This window comes from Populus nigra, chromosome 17 (assembly GCF_951802175.1).
Source record: "Populus nigra chromosome 17, ddPopNigr1.1, whole genome shotgun sequence".
Classification (NCBI taxonomy): Eukaryota; Viridiplantae; Streptophyta; class Magnoliopsida; order Malpighiales; family Salicaceae; genus Populus; species Populus nigra.
This window is the reverse complement of record NC_084868.1, coordinates 9716704-9739132: the sequence shown is the minus strand read 5'-3', so window position 1 is coordinate 9739132 and position 22429 is coordinate 9716704. Positions and strand designations below refer to the sequence as shown.

At 34.8% G+C, this 22429-nt stretch overlaps 4 protein-coding genes across 5 annotated transcripts; 2 read left to right on the top strand and 2 right to left on the bottom strand.

Moving 5' to 3' along the window:
• Positions 1–2246: 2246 nt before the first annotated feature.
• On the bottom strand, positions 2247–5476 carry LOC133677566 (exocyst complex component EXO84A). Its single transcript, XM_062099645.1, has 7 exons — positions 5336–5476; positions 5122–5219; positions 3964–5011; positions 3250–3759; positions 2823–3011; positions 2585–2721; positions 2247–2421 (listed from the first exon to the last, which is right to left on the bottom strand). The coding sequence occupies exons 1-7, from the start codon at positions 5474–5476 to the stop codon at positions 2247–2249; spliced, it is 2298 nt and encodes a 765-aa protein (XP_061955629.1).
• Positions 5477–10579: 5103 nt separating this feature from the next.
• LOC133677565 (uncharacterized) lies at positions 10580–11350 on the top strand. Its single transcript, XM_062099643.1, has 4 exons — positions 10580–10783; positions 10893–10967; positions 11079–11174; positions 11311–11350. The coding sequence occupies exons 1-4, from the start codon at positions 10580–10582 to the stop codon at positions 11341–11343; spliced, it is 408 nt and encodes a 135-aa protein (XP_061955627.1). The 3' UTR covers positions 11344–11350.
• Positions 11351–13097: 1747 nt separating this feature from the next.
• On the top strand, positions 13098–15466 carry LOC133677564 (glycerol-3-phosphate acyltransferase RAM2-like). Its single transcript, XM_062099642.1, has 3 exons — positions 13098–13158; positions 13390–14003; positions 14110–15466. Exons 1-3 carry the CDS (start codon positions 13098–13100, stop codon positions 15007–15009), a joined length of 1575 nt encoding a protein of 524 aa, XP_061955626.1. The 3' UTR covers positions 15010–15466.
• A 152-nt stretch (positions 15467–15618) lies between these two features.
• On the bottom strand, positions 15619–17346 carry LOC133676537 (universal stress protein A-like protein). 2 transcript variants are annotated; one of them, XM_062098214.1, is made up of 4 exons: positions 16806–17346; positions 16583–16689; positions 16226–16344; positions 15619–16044 (listed from the first exon to the last, which is right to left on the bottom strand). In XM_062098214.1, exons 1-4 carry the CDS (start codon positions 17092–17094, stop codon positions 15915–15917), a joined length of 645 nt encoding a protein of 214 aa, XP_061954198.1. In that variant the 5' UTR covers positions 17095–17346; the 3' UTR covers positions 15619–15914. The 2 variants fall into 2 exon arrangements, with proteins under 2 accessions (XP_061954198.1, XP_061954200.1); XM_062098216.1 differs by having other exon boundaries at positions 16583–16686.
• Between the last annotated feature and the right edge of the window lie 5083 nt (positions 17347–22429).

The following is a 22429-nucleotide window of genomic DNA, read 5'->3' as shown; positions in this document are numbered from 1 at the left end:
GGTATTATACAAGGGAAACAAGAATTGGGCCTAAGCTAAATTACAAGGGCCATTTGATTTGATTTGATTTTATATCAATGTTTCCATTCTTTTTATTTTATTTTCTTGATTTAGTTTTTAAATTTTTTTAATATTTTACTTTATTTATTTATTTTATCAAATTTTAAACCTTATTATTTTGATTATTATTTTTTAATTATTTTTTAATTTAATTTATTTTTTAATTTAGTCCCTTATTATTTTCTTTTATTAATATTTAATATCAAATTTAGTTTTTATTATTTTGATTGTTATTTTTTTTTAATTTTTGATGATTTAGAATTCTGCTTCATTATGTTTTTTGTTTTCGCCTTCTATGAAGTCATATCAATCTCTTAACCTCAGTCACTGGTTTTGAAAATTAACCCGATTTAACTTTGATCTATTTGGATTTTTTTTTATTTTTTTTAGTTTCATCATTTGACATTAGGTTATTAGCTTTGAGCTTTCTGTTTTTTTTTTGTGGGATTATCTTGAATCGCGAGTTGATCAAGTTAACTCAAATACTTAGTTTTTTTTTAATATTTTTTTATTTAACTTTGATAATTTTTTCTAGGTTTTTTTTTAAGAATTTAAATTTTTATTCGAATCTTATATTGCAGGTGACTGTCTAATAAAATAAGCTCGAGTTGACTCAAGTTTTTTCCTTTGATATTTTTTTAAATTAATTTTTTTTTTAATTTTATTATTTAATATTATATTATTAAACTTTGAGCTTTGTTATTTTTTTTTATTTTATGTAGGATATTTTAATTTCATATCCTCAATCACGTGTTAATCAAGTTAATTTATGTTGACTTAGATTATCATCAACATCTTTTTGGTTAATGGGAGACGTTTGACCTAACCCTCGATATAATACATGCAAAAAAAATCTAGTTTGATTTATTCTATGGACAAATTGGATCGAGCAAGAGAAATCAAGCTGGTTAATGAAACTCCAAAAAAAAAAAACCATAACTAGATTTTTTTATAAAGTAACATGTCAACAATATGTTCATTAATTACTGATAATTAATCATTATTTAATATATATATATTAATAATATTTAAATTAAAATCCCAACCAATGAAAATTTAACATCAAATTATAAAAAATGAAAATTTAGTTACAAATACTAAAAAAATTATACATAAAAAAATTAAATTAAAGAAAAATAATTATGCAATAACCAAAAAACAAAGAAGAAAAAATAAATAAACTAACAAACAATATTATTTATAGAAAATATTAAAACATATTTTTTTTCTATAAAGCCAAATTATCTCAAACACACAATTAACCATAAAGGGCTAAATTTCTCATTTATAATTTTATTGGTAACAAATTAATCCTTCATTAGACGTTAATATTTCTTATTGGTATTTCCTAAAATAATATTAAGTATTTGATAAAGCAGAATATTTATAATTTTATATTTTATAATGATCATATCGATCAATGCACTTATTTTTGACACCTAAAGGAACCGGACAAAAGAGGAGAAAAAAACTCAATGAAAAACATACCAGAAGAGAGAATCTATATAAAACAAATTATATAAGGGTGAATTTTCTATGAAAACTAAAAAGGAATATAAGGGCAAAACATATCATTAATCCACTTTGATTAGTTCCCTTTTTTTTTTAGATAATCTGAGGTGTTCAGGCCAACTTACGCGTATTATGACTAATTTCCGGGTCCATTAAACACCCTGCAAGCTCAGTGAACATGTAAAACACCACGGGGATAACAAGTATACACATAAAGAATCGAACCCGAATATAAAAAAAAAGTTATTTTCTTTCTTTGCTATGCCATGACCTCAAGTGTAATCCACTTTGATTAGTTGAACATATAAGTGATTGAGATATAACCTTTTAATTAATTAATGAACAATGATCTAATTTAAATAGATGAATAATAGATAATAAGTAAAGTATGAATATTATTAAAATTAACACTTGAAATCAACTCAAAATATATATTTATATTATATAAACATATTTGCAAAATATTAATTTTTAATATAATATAATAACTACACACGACATAAAACATATATATATATATATATATATATATATATATATATATCATTTATCGTTTAATATACTTATACATACTAAAATTTTAACTATTTTGTTTTTTTATTAATTAATAAATAATAATAAAGGACGGATGATGAATAACTAGTCTCTTCTTGAAGATGAGCTTTCAGTACTGATCAATGGCTGAATTCGTTACTCCCATGAGATACGATTGAAGATACAGATTTTGCCGACACAGAAGCAGTAGGGCTAGTAACATCTCGTTCCACATTTCCAAAATTTGCTTTCCCGGTCAACATTTTAATAGCTATTTGAGCAACTTCGGCAAACCAGTCATCCTCCGGCAACGTACTGGCAAGACAGTTTTTATCATGGTACACATTTCTCTGAGGTTGATTTGTCGATAACGTTTGTAAAGTAAATTGAAAGGATATTTTTTTATTTGGAAAATAGGCATATCAGCCGTAACATACAAAATAGTATTATGTTTACTGCGAACAAGATGTAGTAGTACCTGTAAGGATCTACTCCAGTAGCAGCTACAGCATCGATCGCTCTTGCTATGATGTTCTTAATAACTTGATGTAGATTTCTAGACAGGTAACGTCCTTGAGACGAGAAGAGCAACACAAATTCCATATCCAAATATAACTGCATAGAATTGAACAATTAATTATGGCTGAACTGCATAATCTACCGCGAAAAATCTACATCAAATATTGGCAAACGATCATCCTCTTGAATATACGTACCTGTTGAAGGCCAAGAGGACCCAGAGGTTTTGGTCCCTCCTCTATCTCTTCCCAAAAGGTTTGATCATCAGAAAGCCAAAGGATCACTGTCTCTGTGAGCCTCATTAATAGAACGGTCGCAAATCTTTCCCGGCCTATGAACATATCGGTTGCTATGCTTGCCATCCGGGTCAATTTCATGAAAAGTTCCTGGAAGAAATTGCAGTCAAGTAAATCTGCATATCTTGATGCATTCATTTCTAAGAAAAGCATTTCCACATGAAGTTAATAAAATAAACCAGAAATAATCATCAAATATGTATCCAGGTTACTATTACTTGTATTCTCTATATGTGTGTTGAGACACGAGGACTAAACCAAGTGTCTTTGATGGATAGAGCACAACCTATAATCACTCCAAAACAGACCTGCAACTCAGTCTAACTACCTGGAAAATTAGAGACGGGAACCATTCAGGCTCCTCTACGTTGTCATCCAGACTTGTGTAAATGTATGCATTGAGATGAGTGTCACCATCTTCTGTGAAGATGAGATCAAGAGCATGCTGTCTGCAGAAGCTATCTCGCAAGCGATCAACTGAACGTTGAAGCTTCTTCTTCCACTCTCTTTGTTCCGGAAGACGGGATTGCCTTTCAGAAGATCTTTTAGGTTGCTCGTCCATTCTAGGAGGCAATGGCAAGAGCTTCATGGCAGCATATGGGAGCAGTTCATCTGCTAACAATGATGCATTAGCTAGTAAAGCTAGTTGCTGGGATTCAGTTTCTGCTATCCTGACAATTTTACTTCCTGAACCTTCCAAGCTCTCTTCAGTCTCTGCTGAACTCGGTAATGCACGCATTAACAAATTGACATAGGAGTTGAACACTTGAAGAACGCCTCCCAGTGCAGAACCATCCAGCTGAAGGCTCTCAAGGGGTCCCGCATCCTCAAGAAAATCCTGAATTGACAATACATGATTGGTGAAGTGAAAACTTGTTGAGTAATACACGAAGGAAAGGGCAAATTAAAGCCAATTTTAATAGCGAATATGACAACAATCATCAGGATTATGGAGAAGAAAAAAAAAAGAAGCCAAGAAAGATTCTAAAAGCTTTCCATTTGTGAAGGAAAAGATCTTATAGAGGAAAGCACTATTAGTCACCTGAATCATGGAATTGAACCTATTAGCACTGCTTGAAAGCTTTGGCTGTGATGCCATTGCACTACCAAGAGATGCACTTGAAGAGAAAGGACGTCCGCCTGCTGGTGGATAAGAGAGCAACCAGTCATCTGCAGCAGCAAGTGCAGCACTGATCTCTTCAATTTTCTTTAAATTGGCATTCAATGCCTGCTCAATAATAGGCTTAAAAAGTCTCAATAAGACGGTAGCAAGGGACAATCCACGAGCTTCCAACAAAGAACAATGACCCAAGCATATATGAATGCACTCAGCAGCAACCCGTAGACCTCCTGAAGCAGCTGATGAAGCGAGGACATGCCTCTTTAGAAGAAAAGCAAAAGCCTCAGTCTCTTTGACAGCCCAAGTTACAAGTTCAGATGTATATGCAGGTTCCTCCCCGTAAACTGCCAAAGAATCACTTGCTGCTTGTGCAATGGTGGAAAAGACAACTTGTGAAAGTGCAACGGTATATGCTCGTCCACATGAATTGTTGGATGAGCGAAGACTCGGCAAACTAGACTTCAACTTCTGGTGGTGAGAACTGAGCAACAATGTATGGGCACGGGGAGCATCTCCGAGATTTTTTAGAGCTAAAACAGCTGAACGAAGCTCTTGTCCACGAGTCGAAGGTTGGCTAATGGTATCTGCAAGCTGATAAGCTAGTTTCTGTCGCTGATCTCTAATAGCTGTCTCCAAAGTAATGAGTGCAGTTGGGCTCAAAGAGTGCTTCTTCCTGGATTCGTTAGCTAATCCTTCTCCTTTCTCAAGGGCTTGCATAGCTTCGTCCACTCTCCTTTCTGCCAATAGAACTTCAAAGGTGTCCAAGAACTCAATCAACCAATCTTCTGACTCAGAAAGCTCCCCATCGTCGAAATTGGACAAGTCATCTGCTATAGAGTCTTCAGAAGCAGCCCACAAAGAATCAATGCGAGCATGTTCGCTCAAACCGTGAACTAGAGCTGCTTGAGTCGACAGGAAATTTCTCATAGAAATAAGCTGCCCCTCAAGATCTGAAATCTCCCTTGATGTCCTACGTAAAGGAAATAAAAAACAACAAATGACAGCAATAACGTTGTTTTTTTCCGATGTAAAAACGCAAGCAGAAGAATCTATATATATAGACAGGGTGGTCTAACCAACCGTATAAAGGCTGCATAGTTAGCATAAACACTTTTTCTCATTTCCTCAGCAGAAGCCCTTTTCAGGTCCACGAGGTATGAACACAGGTGCCTTATTTCCTACATATTTAACCAACAACGCAATCATCAAAATCCTTCACATTCTATTTCCCAAGTGATGAAATAGCCTGTAAATACATACATAAAAACATAAAGCATGAAGAATAAGAGGAGACCTTCTCATTCATAGTCTGGCATTTGGAGGTGACAAAGGCATTGGGATCAAAATGAGAGTTCTTGAAGACCTTTAAGCGATCACTTAGCGTTAGATTTCCTTCCAGCTCCGCTGAGTCTCCTATGCTCGACGTTCTCGACATTATTCTTAATTTTATTCTTGATCACAATCATCTTATTTCGCTGGTTTTTATTGCGGGCATATTTTGTCTTTGTTTCCGCCTTCAACGAACACGCATGACTCGCTCTCTCTTCATTTTAGCTGGAAGGTCAAATAACCAGTCACTTCTCTCTTTATTCATTAATCCTTAACAAAGTCTCCAAGTTACCAGTTTCCTCAATTGGGTCCCTTATATGTTGATGATTAAAGATGCTTACTCTCTCCATTAATTTCTTATGTTTGAGCTTTAGAGCCAGGAGAATTTATATTCCTAAATGCAACACATTGATATGAAGATGCGCTTTTAAGATTATATATAAAAAAATGAAATCTTTATTAATCACAAGGCAATTAAAAAAACATCTCTTACCATTGGAGGATAATAATAAAAGATTTACATTCATGTTTAATATATTTTCTATTTAAATTGTATAAATTATGTAATAAGATAAAGTGATGTCGAGAAAATTGTACTTTTTTTTCTTAAATAAGTGAAGTATTTTAGACCAAAGATCGATGTCCCGTTTGTTTGCTAGAAAATAATATCTTTTTAGGAAGTGATTTTCATGGAAAGTAAATTCTTAAAAAGTAAATTATTTTTTAATGTTTGGTGGTATAATGAAAAATGAGTTTATGTCATGAAAAATAAGTTAAAAAACAACTTATTAATGTTTTAATTTTTTTCAAGTTTATTAAAAGAATGAGGATTAAATCTAGCAGATAAAAAAGTTGAAGAAGAAGGAAATTGAAAAAAAAATCTAATTTCATAAATCATTTCAAGTAAAACAATAGCAATCAAAAGAATGAAGACTGAATCTAACAAATAAAAAAGTTGAAAGAGAATGAAATTAAAAAAAATTCAATTTCATAAATTATTTTAATTAGAATAAATAGCAATCAAAAGAATGTGGACCAAATATGATAGACAAAGAATTTAAATTAAGAAAAGAATAAGAAAAAAAATAACAATCAAAAGAATGATGACCAAAGTGATATAAAAATCAAATTAAATCAAATTCTAAAAGATAAAATTGAAGAAAAAAATAAAAACAAAATATATAGCAATCAAAAGATCGAGAACTAATTTGATATAATCAATATAACAAAATATTTTTGAATTTTCATAACTTCCAAAAAAAAATTTCCATCCAAAATAAAAAGAAAATAATTTTATGGAAACCAAGTTAATTTTTTTTTTAATTGAAAAATATTTTTCAATAATTAATTTTTATAATGGTAAATAAATACAAAAAGTTAAGAAAATAAATTTTAGAAAACGACTTTCCATGCCCTAATCAAAGAAAGTGACATTTGGGAAACCCAATTGGAAAAGGTTTAGGTTTAGGGATGACTTCAAACTTGTAAGACTAATTTGAGGTTCGCCCTAATTATGATAATAAATTGCCAAACCAGCTAGCAACAAATCACAACTGACCACCCAATCTTTTTTTTCTGTAAAGGGAAAATCCCTCATTCCAATTGTAAGGGTGAAAAAGAAAAGTAGGCACAATCCTAGTACTTTAACTGACATAACCTGTACATTAACTACCGACAAAATCACCTCCTTGTTTGTCTCCTCTCACTTTTTTCCAAGAAGCCAAGAAGAGAGGGAAGTGACAGAGCTAGAAAGAAATGGAGAATACTGTAAGAAATGTGGGATGTGAATGGCTTAGATCCAAACAAGAAGAACATAGAATTATAGCTGATTTGACTGACTTTGATAACTTGAAAGCCATGTTGGGGGCAGAGGATAACATAAGGAGAAGGAAAGGAACACTGAAGACAAAGAAGAGGAAGAGCTACGGTTATTTTCAGTTTCAAGCTCAAGAGGATATGCATGTATGTGCCACCTCTCTCCCTCTCTTTTATTATTGCTGAATTATTTACTACTGGAATCTTGATTTTCTTAGTTAGATTTTATTACAACTGTTCTTCACAACCTTGAATTCGAATCTTTAATTATTATTTTTTAATAATCAGCTTCTTTTTGTGTAATAAATGGAATGATGAGTAGAGTAGTTGCTAATCATATCTGGCACCTGTGTTGCATATGGTATTGTTGTCTCTGCTGACAAAGTCTTAGGTTGTAATGATTCTGTATAGCACAAACACCTACTTCTTCTCTGCTTATGAACCTTGTACTCCTAGAGAATCTGACTATCAGTTGTAAAGTTACAATATATATTAACATCAATAATATACTGTTTAAGAATTAAAAAGGCAAAACACTTTCTTTATTACCTTTTATTTATCTTTCAATATCGAGCTGGGTTGGAGGCATAGATTAGTGTTTTACCAATGATGCCAAAAGTTGCTGGAAATTGATTAGCTTATGCATTTGATGGTTCTCTGTTCTTTTTGGAAAGTGAGCACTGCCATTTGCAATTAGTTTAGAAAATAAATCTTGTCTGTGATGAATCCATGAAAGGATTCTTGACTTGTTATATTAAAATCTGTTACCTGAAGTTATATCAGTTTCCTTTCCTGCTTGGCTTTATGTTGATGCTGTAAAAGAAAAGGAATAAGGAGCGACAATAGTGGAAATGACTAAAGCATTAACAGTTGTTGATGGATTAAATCATGGTGAAGTGATAGATCTTTTTTTACCATTGCTAGAAGGTGATGGGGTGATTTCAAATATGAATTCTTGCAGCAGTGCGGCATAAATGTTACCAGCAGATAGTTTTATAGGGAAGGAAACGGAGTTGAAGTTGATAGAGATAGAGATAGAAAATGTAATTAGGTATTTGACTTGGCTCTTATATTCGTTCACCCCTTAAACCTTTGCTCGGGTTTTAGATTGAAAATGTTAAATTTCTTATATTTATGCTTTTGCCTTTTGGAAACTGCTCTGCTTTGCTGAAAACACACTGCGAGTATTCCCCTTGAGCTTCCTAGATACAGTTTCAATGGCTATTATTAATCGCATTGAGCTGGATTGGAAGCATAAAACGGTTAGTAGTTGCATCTAGATGAAAGAAGTTGAAGAAGTGATTAAGTTCCATATCTGCTTGTGAATCGCGATCTCTCCTAGTAGTCTTTCTTATTAATCAAATATAAACACTCACTTGATGGTTTTCTGTTCTTTAGGTAAACAGATGAATTACAGCAATCCCAACTCCTAGAAATGGTTCTTCCTGTATTGAGGGCTATTGCCCTAAAATCATCTCCCTTTTTCTGGATTTTAGGTTAATGTTGCAAAAGCAAAAGGACGAGAAGCTACAGTGGTGGAAGGGGAAAAGGCATTAACAGTTGATTGTACGGTCAACTCTGCTGGGTTAGCGATTTCTTGCAGCAGTACAGCAGAAATGGTGCAGGTGGAGTGTTCTGTAACAAAGGAAACAGAGCAGAAAAGGATAGAGAAAGCAAATGTAATTATAGTTCTAGCTAGGTTTTGTACTCATTCACTCCTTAAACCTTTGCTTGTATCCTAGACTAGATAATTTCCACTCTCATAGTTATTGATTTTTCACACTCTTACTAAAACTATGATATTGCATCTAAGATTGTTTCAAGTACAAGACAGAGATGGAGTGGATACCGGTATTATGCCTTTTTACTTGTCTAGTGACATTGCATACAAGATTCTTTCCCATACTAGAACTCATATATACAATGACCTTTTTTTCGGGACATAAACAGGTGGATACAATGGTGGAAATGACACAAGCATCAACAACTATAAATGGGGTCAACTCCTCCATTGCGATTGGTGTCTCTTTGTCTTCTTTGCAAGGTAATATTAGTTTTTGTAGGGGTGTTGCTGAAACAGTACCAGCAGAGACATTCATGGTGAATGCGATGAAGCAGAAGAGGAAGGTAAATGTAATTTGATTTCACCTCCTTTTCAATATATGTACCCTTATGGCTTATACCATTGTCCTGGTCTTAGATAGGTAGTGACGTTTTTTTACACACATATTTGACTGTTTTTAAATGCTATGATGTTGCATCAAAGTCCCCCCCACCGTTTCACACATTGAATGGAGATTAAACATACCCCATGACAAAGCCTTTTGTGGAAGTCTATTGATAGTTTGCCACAGTCCAGACTTCTAAGTCTTACCAAAGCCTATAAGAACTATAATCCAAATAGCCCCATGTAGAGTATGCTTGATCAAATAGTTCTTGTTCCAGTACAGATCCCTCATGCATTATCATGTGGTTTCTGCTTGCAATGGGAGTTTTCCAGGTAATATCCTCTTCGCTAGTGTTATAACTGGAAGTGGAAATGGGGGTCGTTGAGTTTCTTATGTCATAGTCCATTCCTCTAGATTTACATCTTGCATCATTTCTTATTTTGAATAGTTGATACTTCTAAGTTGTTATCCACCCTTTATTTGGACAGGGAAGTAATTGTAAGTTTTAGTGTTTTTTTAGAAAGATAGAGATGAGATTTCTCTTCTATAGGTTGATAGGGCAAGCAAAGAAATGCAGGAAGATACAGCAAAAGGCATGGAAAGAGAACAAGTTGAGTTTACAGACAATATTGTGCTTCGTCAGCTTCTCGCGAGTTGAAATTTCTGTTCTCTTATTAAAATTTTGAAATGTTCAATCTTATTATAAGCTCATCCCCCCTCCTTTAGCGGAGACCAAGGTACTTTGATGGTCCTTCATACAATAGTTGGGAGATGTGCTCCAATTGTGGCCAAGAAGGTTATATGGTATGCCAATGCACGATGCGGAAGTGGAAAAGGAAGAAACTATGCTTCCTTTGTGGGAGTTTAGATCACGTTGGGAGGCATTGTAGAAAGGTAGAGTACAGATGTATTCTAGAGATCATAGTTTATGCATTCTCATCTTACACATTTTACTGGAAAAGTAAATCCAAAAGTAACTACCTTGTAAAAAGTGCCAGGCGATAGTAGCCGTGTTTTTTTCTGGGTAATTTGCAATGTCTCTAATCTAGATGAAAGTCTTAGTGGCAATTTCTTTCATAAATTTGGGGGAAACTGCAATGAAGGTCTGTCATGTTTGTTTACTGTTTTAGCACACTTCATCAGTTTCTTTTCAAAACTTCTCCATTGAAGTATAAATTGCCAATAATACGTTAGTTTGTGCAAAGTTTATGCAAATCCTTGTCGACATGGTTTATCACACAGTTTATATACTCTGTGATATCCTATCACAGAATCGATACCGCTCTGTTTGCAAAGGAAGAGGTCACCAAGCCAGATACTGTCCAGAAAGGGAACAAGAAAGATCAAGTCATGGTATTTGCTTAAAATGCGGAAATTCAAGGCATGATATGTTTTCATGTACAGCTGACTATTTACCCAGTGATCTCAAGGTCCGTGTACAATCCTGATGCTTGTTCATGCCTTACCTTTCTTTTTTTATCAAAATAAAAATGGTTCTGGCATCCTGCTCAGTGCAAGTGTTATTTTCTTATAATGCAGGAAATTCAGTGTTATGTTTGCAGAAGCTTCGGTCATCTCTGCTATGCTGACTTTCCAGATATAGATCCAAGAGAGGTTTATTGTTATAACTGTGGAAATTGAGATCATACGAGTATAATAATTGGTTTTCTGTAATGAGAAAAATGACTAATCAAATGGTTGTTTTTCTACATTTGATGCACAAAGTCATGTGGAGCAACTGGCAGCGCAAAATCCTATACTACATGCTACAAATGTGGAGAGGAAGGTCATTTTGCAGGAAATTGCAGTAAGCAAGGGAAGGTTAGTTTCTTGCCTCTAGTTGCTTGCTTTTGTCTAAGAAAATCTCTCTCTGTCATGCACATACAACACACATATAGCACGCATTATTTTTATGATTTAACTGTCACGCAAACCTTCCTTTGCTTGTATGCTTCAGGGTGGACAGGGAAGAGAACAAGCGAGCAATTAGCTTCTGTCTAGAGTGTCCCAATTTTGCCTTCCCTCAAGGCAATTAAAATTCTCCCCACTTAGCAGTTTAGCACATGTAATTGGGTAAACATGTGCACCTTCTTCTTCTTCTCTTCAACGACCACCATGATGACCTTCAGATGCCTCCTGATCGGGTAATCTCTCTTTAATAATTCACCACCACCACTTTCGGTCTCAAATATCAACGATCGGACCGTACCATTGCATCCGGAATGATCAAATTAGCTGGAAACAAGTTTTAAATCGTCCAAATCGCATTTCAGACAGCTAAGATTTGATCAAAACAATTCTGGCCTGATCAACGGCTCAGATTCAATCTCAGATCCGGTTGCACGTAGGATCAGCTACACTGGATCCTGTCCCTCGGCTCGGCTTCAATTCAGCTCGGCTCACTCGGCTCGGCTCGTGGCTGGTGACGTGGCTGGTGGGTCCCACTGTGCTGACGTGTCTGCTGACTGGACGTTATCATGGCATGCTGACTGTGCATGCTGACGTCATCGTTACATCATGCTGGCGTCATCCTTATCCGGGTCAGGCTCATGGGTCGGGTCAACTGGTATTCGGGTCGGGTCGGCTCATCCAGGTGAAGAAGACGCGTGTGACGTGTGGCGCGCGTCTGTGCGCGTGGGCAGTGTCCTCGCCGGCGCGTGAAGGCGCGTGCAGAGGTTTCCGACGTTCGATTTCGACGCGGTTTTCAGCAGTGGCTTCGTCTCTTCCTCCTCTACATAGTGGTATGGTCAAAACACAATTTTGACAACTTTCATTTTTGAGCAAAATCAAACACCCCTTTAAACCATGTGCTCTGATACCAGTTGTTGGGGAATTCCGGCACCCCATGCGCGGACCGGTGATGTACTGATAGTTGCTCATAGGGAGGGGAAGCACACTGTGACACAATATTTTACGTGGTTCGGCAAAACGCCTACATCCACGGGAGAGAGTCCATATTATTTAGGGATAGAGAAAGGATACAATAAATACATGGAGGAGGATCACTCAACTCTCAGCTCACACACTCTGCTGCATATGGCAGCAGCTCCTCTTTCTCTTCACTTCACGTTTTCCCTCACTCTCACAACTCTCACAACTCTCACATTTTGCTCTCACATAATGCCTCTATTTATAGGCATTTCATAGTGTTGCTCCACTTGTTCTTTTGTCAATAATGGTGGCTGTCAAACTTACCAAACTTTGACATTAGACAATGGTTGTTGGCTGCCACCAATAACCCACCATTACAGCCATCTTCTTTGACAATGATGGTTGCTGCAATTGTCAATGATTGTTGCACATTAATGGCAACCAACCTAACAGTATGTGCCAGAACTAATGCCTTCGAACTCCACTACCTTTCCTTTAAAATTATGAAAGATGATTACTACACTCCAAATTGCTCTCTAATCCTTGCTGGTTTTTAATTTTCCATAAAAAACCTTTTTGCTGCTCTGTCACATCAAACTCTCTATCAGTCACTAATATTTTTCTTTTTATATCCCCAGCTCCAAGTTTCTCTCTCAAGTGTTCAAATCTTCCTCCAGATCCACATAATTGATTAATGCTTAAAAAGTTCCAAGTCTCAGAAATTGGAATCATCAAAATCAACACACCATAAGAATCGTGAGTTTTTTAAATGTTAAATATTGCCACATCTCTATCATCGCCCATTTTCCAGAAACTAGCATTGGACATTAAAGTGACATGTATTGCAAAGCTTATTACACACACACGACAACCATGGCAGCGATGAACACAAAGTCATTTGATCACAAACTTGGCATTGTTTATCCTCAAAATTGTACCTGACCATCGATTATACCATAGCATACTGAAGCGCATTTTGGAATATCGGCGCCAGATATCTCCCATGTCACCCTGGCTCTTAGATCCCAACGATCCATTTTTCTCGTATATATCTCACTTTTTGTTCATGTCCTTCAGTTTATTTTTTCATCGTCTCTATAAAAGCACCACCAACTTCCAAGTTGCTCATTCAAAAGCTTAGGCACTAGAAACCAATCATATATAGTTGCAACAATGGATAGCTTTCCAACTATTGACAAATGTGCATCCATAGGTAGAGAAAAGCACACTGTGGTAGCTGACATGGATGGAACCCTGCTTAGAGGTCGTAGCTCATTCCCTTACTTTGCTCTACTTGCCTTTGAAGCTGGTGGGATTTTTAGGCTGATTTTCTTGCTATTGGCCTCACCGCTAGCAGGACTTCTATATTACTTCGTGTCCGAGTCTGCTGGTATTAAGGTTCTTATATTTGCTACATGTGCCGGAATGAAGGTTTCCGATATTGAGTCTGTGGCTCGTGCTGTGCTGCCTAAGTTTTACTCTAGCGATCTTCATTCTGAGTCGTGGCGTGTGTTTTCTTCTTGTGGAAAACGATGTGTTCTTACTGCAAATCCAAGAATTATGGTGGAAGCATTTTTGAAAGATTTCTTGGGAGCTGATTTGGTTTTGGGGACAGAGATGTCTACTTATAAAGGCAGAGCAACAGGGTTTGTTCTTAGCCCAGGAGTACTTGTGGGGAAGAACAAGGCAGATGCCCTCAAAAAGGCTTTTGGAGAGGCACAGCCAGAGATTGGACTTGGAGATCGTCATACAGATGCACCCTTCATGGCTTTATGCAAGGTTAGTCAATTAGTCTACTGGTCTTTCTTTTTTTTCCTTAACTGTTTTCCCTTCATATATCACTGGGGCAGTAGCCGAGAGATTGACTTGATAAGAAAAACTACAGGATGGCTACATAGTGCCACCCAAGCCAGACGTTAAAGCAGTGACAACGGACAAGCTCCCAAAACCAATCATCTTCCATGATGGCCGGCTAGTCCAAAAACCAACACCATTATCAGCACTACTCACAATTCTCTGGATCCCCATAGGCTTCATTTTAGCCTGCTTGAGAATTGCAGCCGGGTCACTCCTGCCTATGCCAATGGTCTACTATGCTTTCTGGGCACTTGGTGTCCGTGTCACCATAAAGGGAACCCCACCTCCCCCGGCCAAGAAATCAATCGGTCAATCTGGTGTCCTCTTTATTTGCTCTCACCGAACCTTGCTTGATCCAATATTTCTCTCCACTGCCCTCGGCCGTCCTATCCCAGCAGTCACGTACTCAGTTTCTCGTCTCTCTGAAATTATCTCACCCATCAAAACTGTCAGACTCAGCCGTGACCGTGCTACAGACGCATCCATGATCAAGAAGTTGTTAGAAGAAGGTGACCTAGCTATATGCCCTGAGGGAACTACTTGCCGCGAACCCTTTCTTTTAAGGTTCTCAGCTTTGTTTGCTGAATTAACAGACCAACTTGTTCCAGTGGCTGTGGTGAATCGCATGAGTATGTTTCATGGGACAACAGCAAGAGGGTGGAAAGGGATGGATCCGTTTTACTTCTTCATGAACCCTAGCCCAGCATATGAAGTAACTTTCTTGAACAGGTTACCACAGGAGCTAACCTGCACTGGTGGGAAATCTAGTCATGAGGTGGCAAACTACATACAAAGAGTGATTGCTGCCACCCTGTCCTATGAATGCACTTCCTTTACTAGGAGAGATAAGTACAGGGCACTTGCTGGGAATGATGGTACTGTGGTTGAAAAAACGAAGCTCCAAGCCAACAAAGTAATGGGGTGTTGATTATATTTGTTCCACAATTTGAGTTCAATTATACACCTCCGTGAGTCAATCACCAAGTGTCCTGCGCCATTTGGGGTCACAACCTGTTTCAGTTTTCAAGTTGGGGGAGAAAGGGATATTTCCATATATTTCCCTTCATGTTTCAAACTAATGTCATGTCTGGTAGAAATGATATTTGCAAATAATAAATGAGCAAAATCAAGCTAAATAGCTTATTCAGGGAAGATGTGTTCCAAATATAGCTACCTCTGGTTTTAATGTCGTCACTGAAGTTGAGTGTCAGCCTTTCAAAATGAGCTAACTCGGACAATAAACGATCAGTATATCACCAGAGGATGCTAACAAGAGATCCGGAGGCTTATGGATGGCTAATTGTGTTACGAATTTCACTAGGCGCAGATAATTCAGACCTGAGACGAATGCAGGCAAATATATGGATGTGAACAAAAACATTGCTGTCAGCTCCACTAGGTGCAGTGTTAAGGATCTTCAGAAGGTTATTCCATTTAATTATTAATCCCATATAATACCTTGTTTTGCATTAAATCGTTTGAAAGTACTTTGGATAAAACAACAAAATTGATGCTGCTTTAGACTCTTTCACTTAGTTTTGATGTAAACCTGCACCATATTACCCACACACACATACTATTTATCCATGCCAAGATATGGAATCATCAGCGATAGATTCTGCGGATTATGTCTCTAACATGTTGACGTGCGAGTTGATAAACTTAGCAGTTGCATAAAACAAACTTGATCAGAAAAACACATAACAGCGCACACGAAAGTACGAGGCACAAGGAGGTTTTTCTGACTCGGTTACAAGGACACTGCGTAACACAACAAGCACGCACAATCACACAATCATAGCTGCTCGGAGATCTCTGAAATGGCAGCGCTTATCATTTATCAGCGTTCCATTCTTTGCTCTTACTACTGGTCTCCTTAGTGATCTCCTTTGGCGGCTTGACAATAAGAACGGGGCATTTTGCATGGTGGGCGCAGTAGTCACTTACACTTCCTAGGAATGCTCTGCAACAAGCAAAATTCTATTACTATCAGACAAGTAAATAGATAGCAGCTATGTAATGTACTACTAGTAGTGATTATTTGGTCATTGTGAAGCATTAGAAATTGATGTGATCGGCTATAGAATTGTACTTGCTTGCAGTGACCTGATATTCAAGTTGGGAAATTAATTAACAACGATCACCTTTTAATCTTGCCCAGACCACGGCTACCTAGAACAAGGAGATCAACCTGCATTTGTTCTGTAGCTTGACAGATTTTGTCTTTCGGCTCCCCTTCAAGAATAAGACTTTCTGCTTTGATCTGCACAACATTTAACATCATGATTTAGAAGAAGGGCCTTAAATGGCCTTGACGTATAGGAGTAAGAAATAATTATATTTTTATTGGCAGTAACATTAAGGACAAGAGAAAGGAAACTATGAACCCTAAACTTCTATACCATATGATTAATTGCATTTCCATACGGCTTTGAAACGTTTATACATAAAGCTAGTTAAAATAACAGTTTACTGCAATATTTATTTGTTTTTTGGCTTACCATCTTATCTTTGCACATCTGTAGAGCACGGGACAGTAAGGCCGCATCATTTTCTGTCTGTGCTTTCCTCACAGATTCTACGATTGAAGGTGTAGCATAAAAAGCTGCTGTAATTTGAAAGTAATCAATCTGTGCTTAACTATAAATAATCACCAATTCATAATTAACTTAGCAAATAACAGTACTCATCAAGCATAAAGATCTTATATAAGGGATCTTAAACCTGCTCCACCTGGACCAGCAGGGATTACGTAGTGCTGGAAGGGCTGTTGAACATGAACCAGTGTGATCAGGCTAGATTCTTCCTGGCTCGGTACATTTGTTGGCGTGATGCCATCGACAAGATGATCAAGAGCCCATTTGAGAGCATAGAAGCTCCCATCACTCTCATCAATAGCCACCATAATCCTCATTCTCTTTCTGATTTGCACTTCCTTCAACGGCTGCTGCACTAGCTGCTCTTGCATTAGTACCCTTTCTAAATCTAAATTCGCACCTGTCTCCATTATCATTCCTGTCCCAACATCTTCTTCTATTTATAACAACATCTTCATTACTATATCATATGAAACAATTGTCAAACGTTAAGGGTGTTGCGTGGTACTTTGACTGCAAGCATTTGGACACATGGTGTTCATGCAGGCAGAGAGTTCCAGATTTATTATGCATAGCAAACAAGACAGTTTTTCATGCATGACCCATGAGCAAATATATTTTGGACCTTTCGGTGTGTCTATTGAAAATGAAATCTAAAAAAATGTCAATATAAAAAATATACCCACCAAACCAACCAAATTCTGGGACCCAAATAATGTAAATTAGATAATCTAAAAAAATTTCAAATCTAAAAAAGCTTTAATGCTTGTTTTCTTATCTCGGTGTGATTTTGATTTTAAAAATATTACAAAACTCAATTCTTAAAAAAAAAACCTTAATGCTAGAGGATGGAACACAAGCAATATTAAATTTTTTTAAAAAGCAAGTCTAAAAAAGCCATGCCCACCAAGCATATATTTTAAGTGATGGGATCAAGATAAATGAATAGAAAAAAAAACTCAAAGAAAATCACCATGTCCAATATTAAGAAACGTTAACCTCGAATGATGGGGGAAAAGAGAATTAAGTACTAGTTTGGAGGTGATTTTAGCTTTTTTTGGTGGAACCCACACAAAAAAACATATATTTTTAGTTTTTGAAGATGTGGTTTATATTTTCAAAGGGTTGTATCTTTGAAAAAAAGTCACAACATCCCCTACCCAAACACACTTGAAAAAAAAAATCAAATCTAAAAAAAACCTTAATGCTGGTTTTCTCATCTCATAATGATTTTGATTTTCAAAACATTACAAAATCTAATTCTAAAAAAAAAACCTTAATGTTGGAGGATGGAACACAAACAACGCCAGCCCACCAAGCATAAATTCTATGTGATAGGATTGGGATAAATGAATAGAAAATAACTCAAAGAAAATCACCATGTCCAATATTAAGAAACCTTAACCTTGAAGGATGAGGGAAAAGAGAATTAAGTACTAGTTTGGAGTGACTTTAGCTTTTTTTGGTGGAACCCACACAAAAAAACATATATTTTTAGCTTTTCAAGGTGTGGTTTATATTTTAAAAGGGTTGTATCTTTGAAAAAAAATCACCACATCCCCTACCCAAACACACTTGAAAAAAAAAAATCAAATCTAAAAAAAGCCTTAATGCTGGTTTTCTCATCTCAAAATGATTTTGATTTTCAAAACATTACAAAATCTAATTCTAAAAAAAAACCCTTAATGTTGGAGGATGGAACACAAACAACGCCAGCCCATCAAGCCTAAATTCTATGTGATAGGATTGGGATAAATGAATAGAAAAGAACTCAAAGAAAATCACCATGTCCAATATTAAGAAACCTTAACCTTGAAGGATGGGGGAAAAGAGAATTAAGTACTAGTTTGAAGTGACTTTAGCTTTTTTTGGTGGAACCCACACAAAAAAAACATATATTTTTAGCTTTTGAAGGTGTGATTTATATTTTAAAAGGGTTGTATCTTTGAAAAAAAGTCACCACATCCCCTATCCAAACACACTTGAAAAAAAAATCAAATCTAAAAAAAGCCTTAATGCTGATTTTCTCATCTTAGAATGATTTTGATTTTCAAAACATTACAAAATTCAATTCTAAAACGATAACCTTAATGCTGGAAGATGGAACACAAACAACGCCAACCCACCAAGCCTATATTCTATGTGATGAGATTGGGATAGATGAATAAAAAAGAATTCGAAGAAAATCACCATCTCCAATATTAAGAAACCTTAACCTTGAAGGATGGGGGAAAAGAGAATTAAGTACCAAACGACATAATATTAAAGTATGAAATAAAAAAATATTAATTTTAAAAAAAATCTAAAATAATTAAAAAAACAACAAATGAAAAGACCCGAGATAACTCAATTGAGTTTAAGATTTTATAAAAAAAATCCTATAAAAAACAAATAAAAAAAGAACATAGTCTAATCGCTAGTAATATAAATGATGAATTATGAAATAAAAAAATTATAAGCTTTAAAAAGAAACAAAAAAGAACCAAGTAACCCCGGACTAATATTTCAAATTAACTCATAACCAAGTAAACCCGGATTAATAGTCCAAAGCTTTTATGTCCCAAGAGTAATTTTATCATTATATTATTATAATAAATAGTATTTTATTTATTATTTTGTATCCTGTTGCATATTAATTTTCCTTCTTATATTTAGGGATTTGTTAATTGTTTCTCATAATTTTCCCTTAAATTGCTTGACATTGACACGTGGGTGTTCTCATCTTATTTTTTAGAACTCTGGGCAATTTAGGAGCTGTAAACTAAATGTTAAGGCATTTCCCACTTGGATGAGCAGATTTGCAAAAGTATGTATAGCAGTCTTCTCCGTCGGTCGACAGAAAATCAGATAATTTGAAGTTGAGATTTTTATTTTTCTCCGATATAATTGACAGCTAGATTTCAACCTCATCTTGATATTCAAGATCCCTGAAAATTCAACGTTAAACTTGTATGCTTTCACACCACATTAATTTCGCCTCTCTTTGTCATGATGATCTCTAATCTTTACCAAGTCCCTGGTGATCATGTTCAAAATGTGGAGGAGGGAATAGCTTCAAATTCCTATTAACTTGTCTTCGAAACCGGAAAAAAAAATAATCTTGTGTTTTAAAATAAAATGGATGCAATTTGGGGAAGGACTAGATAGGTGATCGGTGTTATATTATAAGCTGAACCGAAAAAATATTTGAATATTAAAAAAAAAATTAGGTACCACTAGCATGCCTTAGAGAGTGAAAAACTTGTAATCCAGATGAGAGACTAACTGGATTATATAATTATAAAATAAAAAAACAAAACCAATAGATGGGTCGAATTTTTTTTAAAAAAAAATCTTTCATAAATAAGCCTTAGTAGAGTGGTTTTAATTTTAAGCCACACGTGCTTGCTCGAAACAAAAAAAAAAACAACCTAAAAAAACTTGAGTCGACTCGTCAAATTTGCGAACTAGATGATGAGACCAAGATAATCCTATAGAAGGAAAGCAAAGAAAATCACGAAGCCCAACTTTCAACAAACTTGATGTTGAAGGATGAAATTGAAAAAAAATCAGTGTAAAAAAAAAGATCTAAAAAAAATTGATGTCAACTTAAGTTAATTTTTCAAACTCGTGATTATGTCATGAGACTAGGATCACCCTATCAAAATAAAATCACGAAGACCACTATCGATAAACGTAACCTCACCATAAAGGTATCGCCACATTACTTCCATCACCACGAAGGAAAGCGATGTTAGGCTGCCAAAATAAGCAACATGCGTCGTTTGAAAAACGATGACTTCCTTAATATGATGACACATGGGCTGCACTCACCATATAGTTTGTCTCCACCCATCCACCCTAGCCCACTATATTTGTTTTAGTGTCAATTTTAGTTTCTTAACTACTAACTGTTTTACATCAATATTATTTTATTTTTATTTTGCCAACCTGAGCATTAATTGAGTGTTGAAATTTTTCCTAATAAACCTGATATCTAGGCAATCAATTTTTCCTTAATGAACCTGATATCTAGGCAATCGAAATAAAATACCAAATCAAATTCTAAATAAAAACAATGTGAAAAGATCAAATAAAAAAAGATTTGTGTGACAAGAAAAAAGAACAAAAAAACTCTTTCCCTGTGCAGACCAACCCCTAATGTTAGAAAAGAGGGACTAAACATTTGTTTAAGATGCAAATTTGATTCTTGAACTTTTAATTCTTTTAAATTAATGAAATTGAGTTTTATATTGCTAAATCTAGCATTAATTAAACAGCAAAATATTACCCTGACTCCATGAGATTTCTATACGCAAGCATAATAAAAATCATTAAAATTAATTCTAAATTAATATAATGTTAAATGATCAAATAAAAAGAAAAATTAAATTGAGGGATCAAAATAAAAAAATAAAGCAAAACACTATGTAAATTTATAGTGTTTTGCATCAAAAGCTACGACACTTTATTGATGCCTCTTAGTTTCTTTCTTTCTTTTTTTAATTTTAAAGAAAACTTTATCTTCATTATATAACTCAAGCTAACTACATGGCCACAATAAGATAATTTTTTTAATATTAAAAAAAAATATGCCAATGTTGCTAACAAGTTCTAGCATCAAGAAAAAGTTTTATTATGAACTTAAAATATGATGAATACTTTAATGAAATAAATAAGGATTATATACATAGATGAAGATATCCTAATGCTAACTAAAGATTAAGCCATGAAGTTGAGAAATATATACAAATTAATATTCAATCTAGTATTGTGAAGAATCTTTTATTTATTTTTATTTAATTACACGACACCACTTTCTTACTTTCTTATATTTATAAAAAGAGCAAGAATTTAATTTTTATTGAAACAAACTAATTTGATAGTATAAGTTTTCCTTTTCTTATTAATATTAACATTTTGTTCCATCTCATTTATTTAATCAAAATCAATTAAAAAACATGTAAAAAAATAGATAATTTAAAATAAAAATAAAAATAAAAATGATATCTCCCTAACTAAAACCACTTTGTCTCTGTTTCGTCAACACACTTATTTTTAAAATGTTAATTTAAAAAATTAAAATGATAAAAAAATGAATATGACAAAATTCTTGAGGTAAAAATATGTTAGAAGGCGTTTTTTCATAGTAAAAAAAGAACAAAAAAAACCTTGCAATGTTGCCTCCAAGTCAATTTGGTTTGGGAAAGTTAATTGATATGCAAGCAACAAGAGCTATTTTTTTTTTCTTGAAATTAAGTATCAATATAATAATGTTGAGATGTTATTTTGATACTTTAATAATCTTATAAAAAATAAATTAAAAAGTTTAATTTTCCATCAATACAATATAAAAGATCTAAATTGAAAACATATTATTATATAACTGGACTAGAAATATTTTTAATAGATGAAAAAACATATAGACAATGTGCAAACCCACGATAGTCTATGTTTTAGCTCACAATGTTTCGACCACACCATTTAGTTTTTTCCTCGATAATAATCTCAATTCTTATTCTTATTCTTAATTTATCAAACATCGTAGACCAAAAAAAAAAAAAACCTTTCCATCAACAAAGCCTTCCGGTTCCATCACCCAAACAATCCTTGCCGGCCTGACTGTCATGGCATCGGAACACAAAAAAAAGTACTCTCTTACCTTGTGCTGGGTACTCATTATCTCTTGGCACTAGAGGTGGAGGTAGGGATTTTTTTATAAAAATAAAAGTAATTAAATTAATTTTTTTTAAAAAAATCAAAACCAGTTTT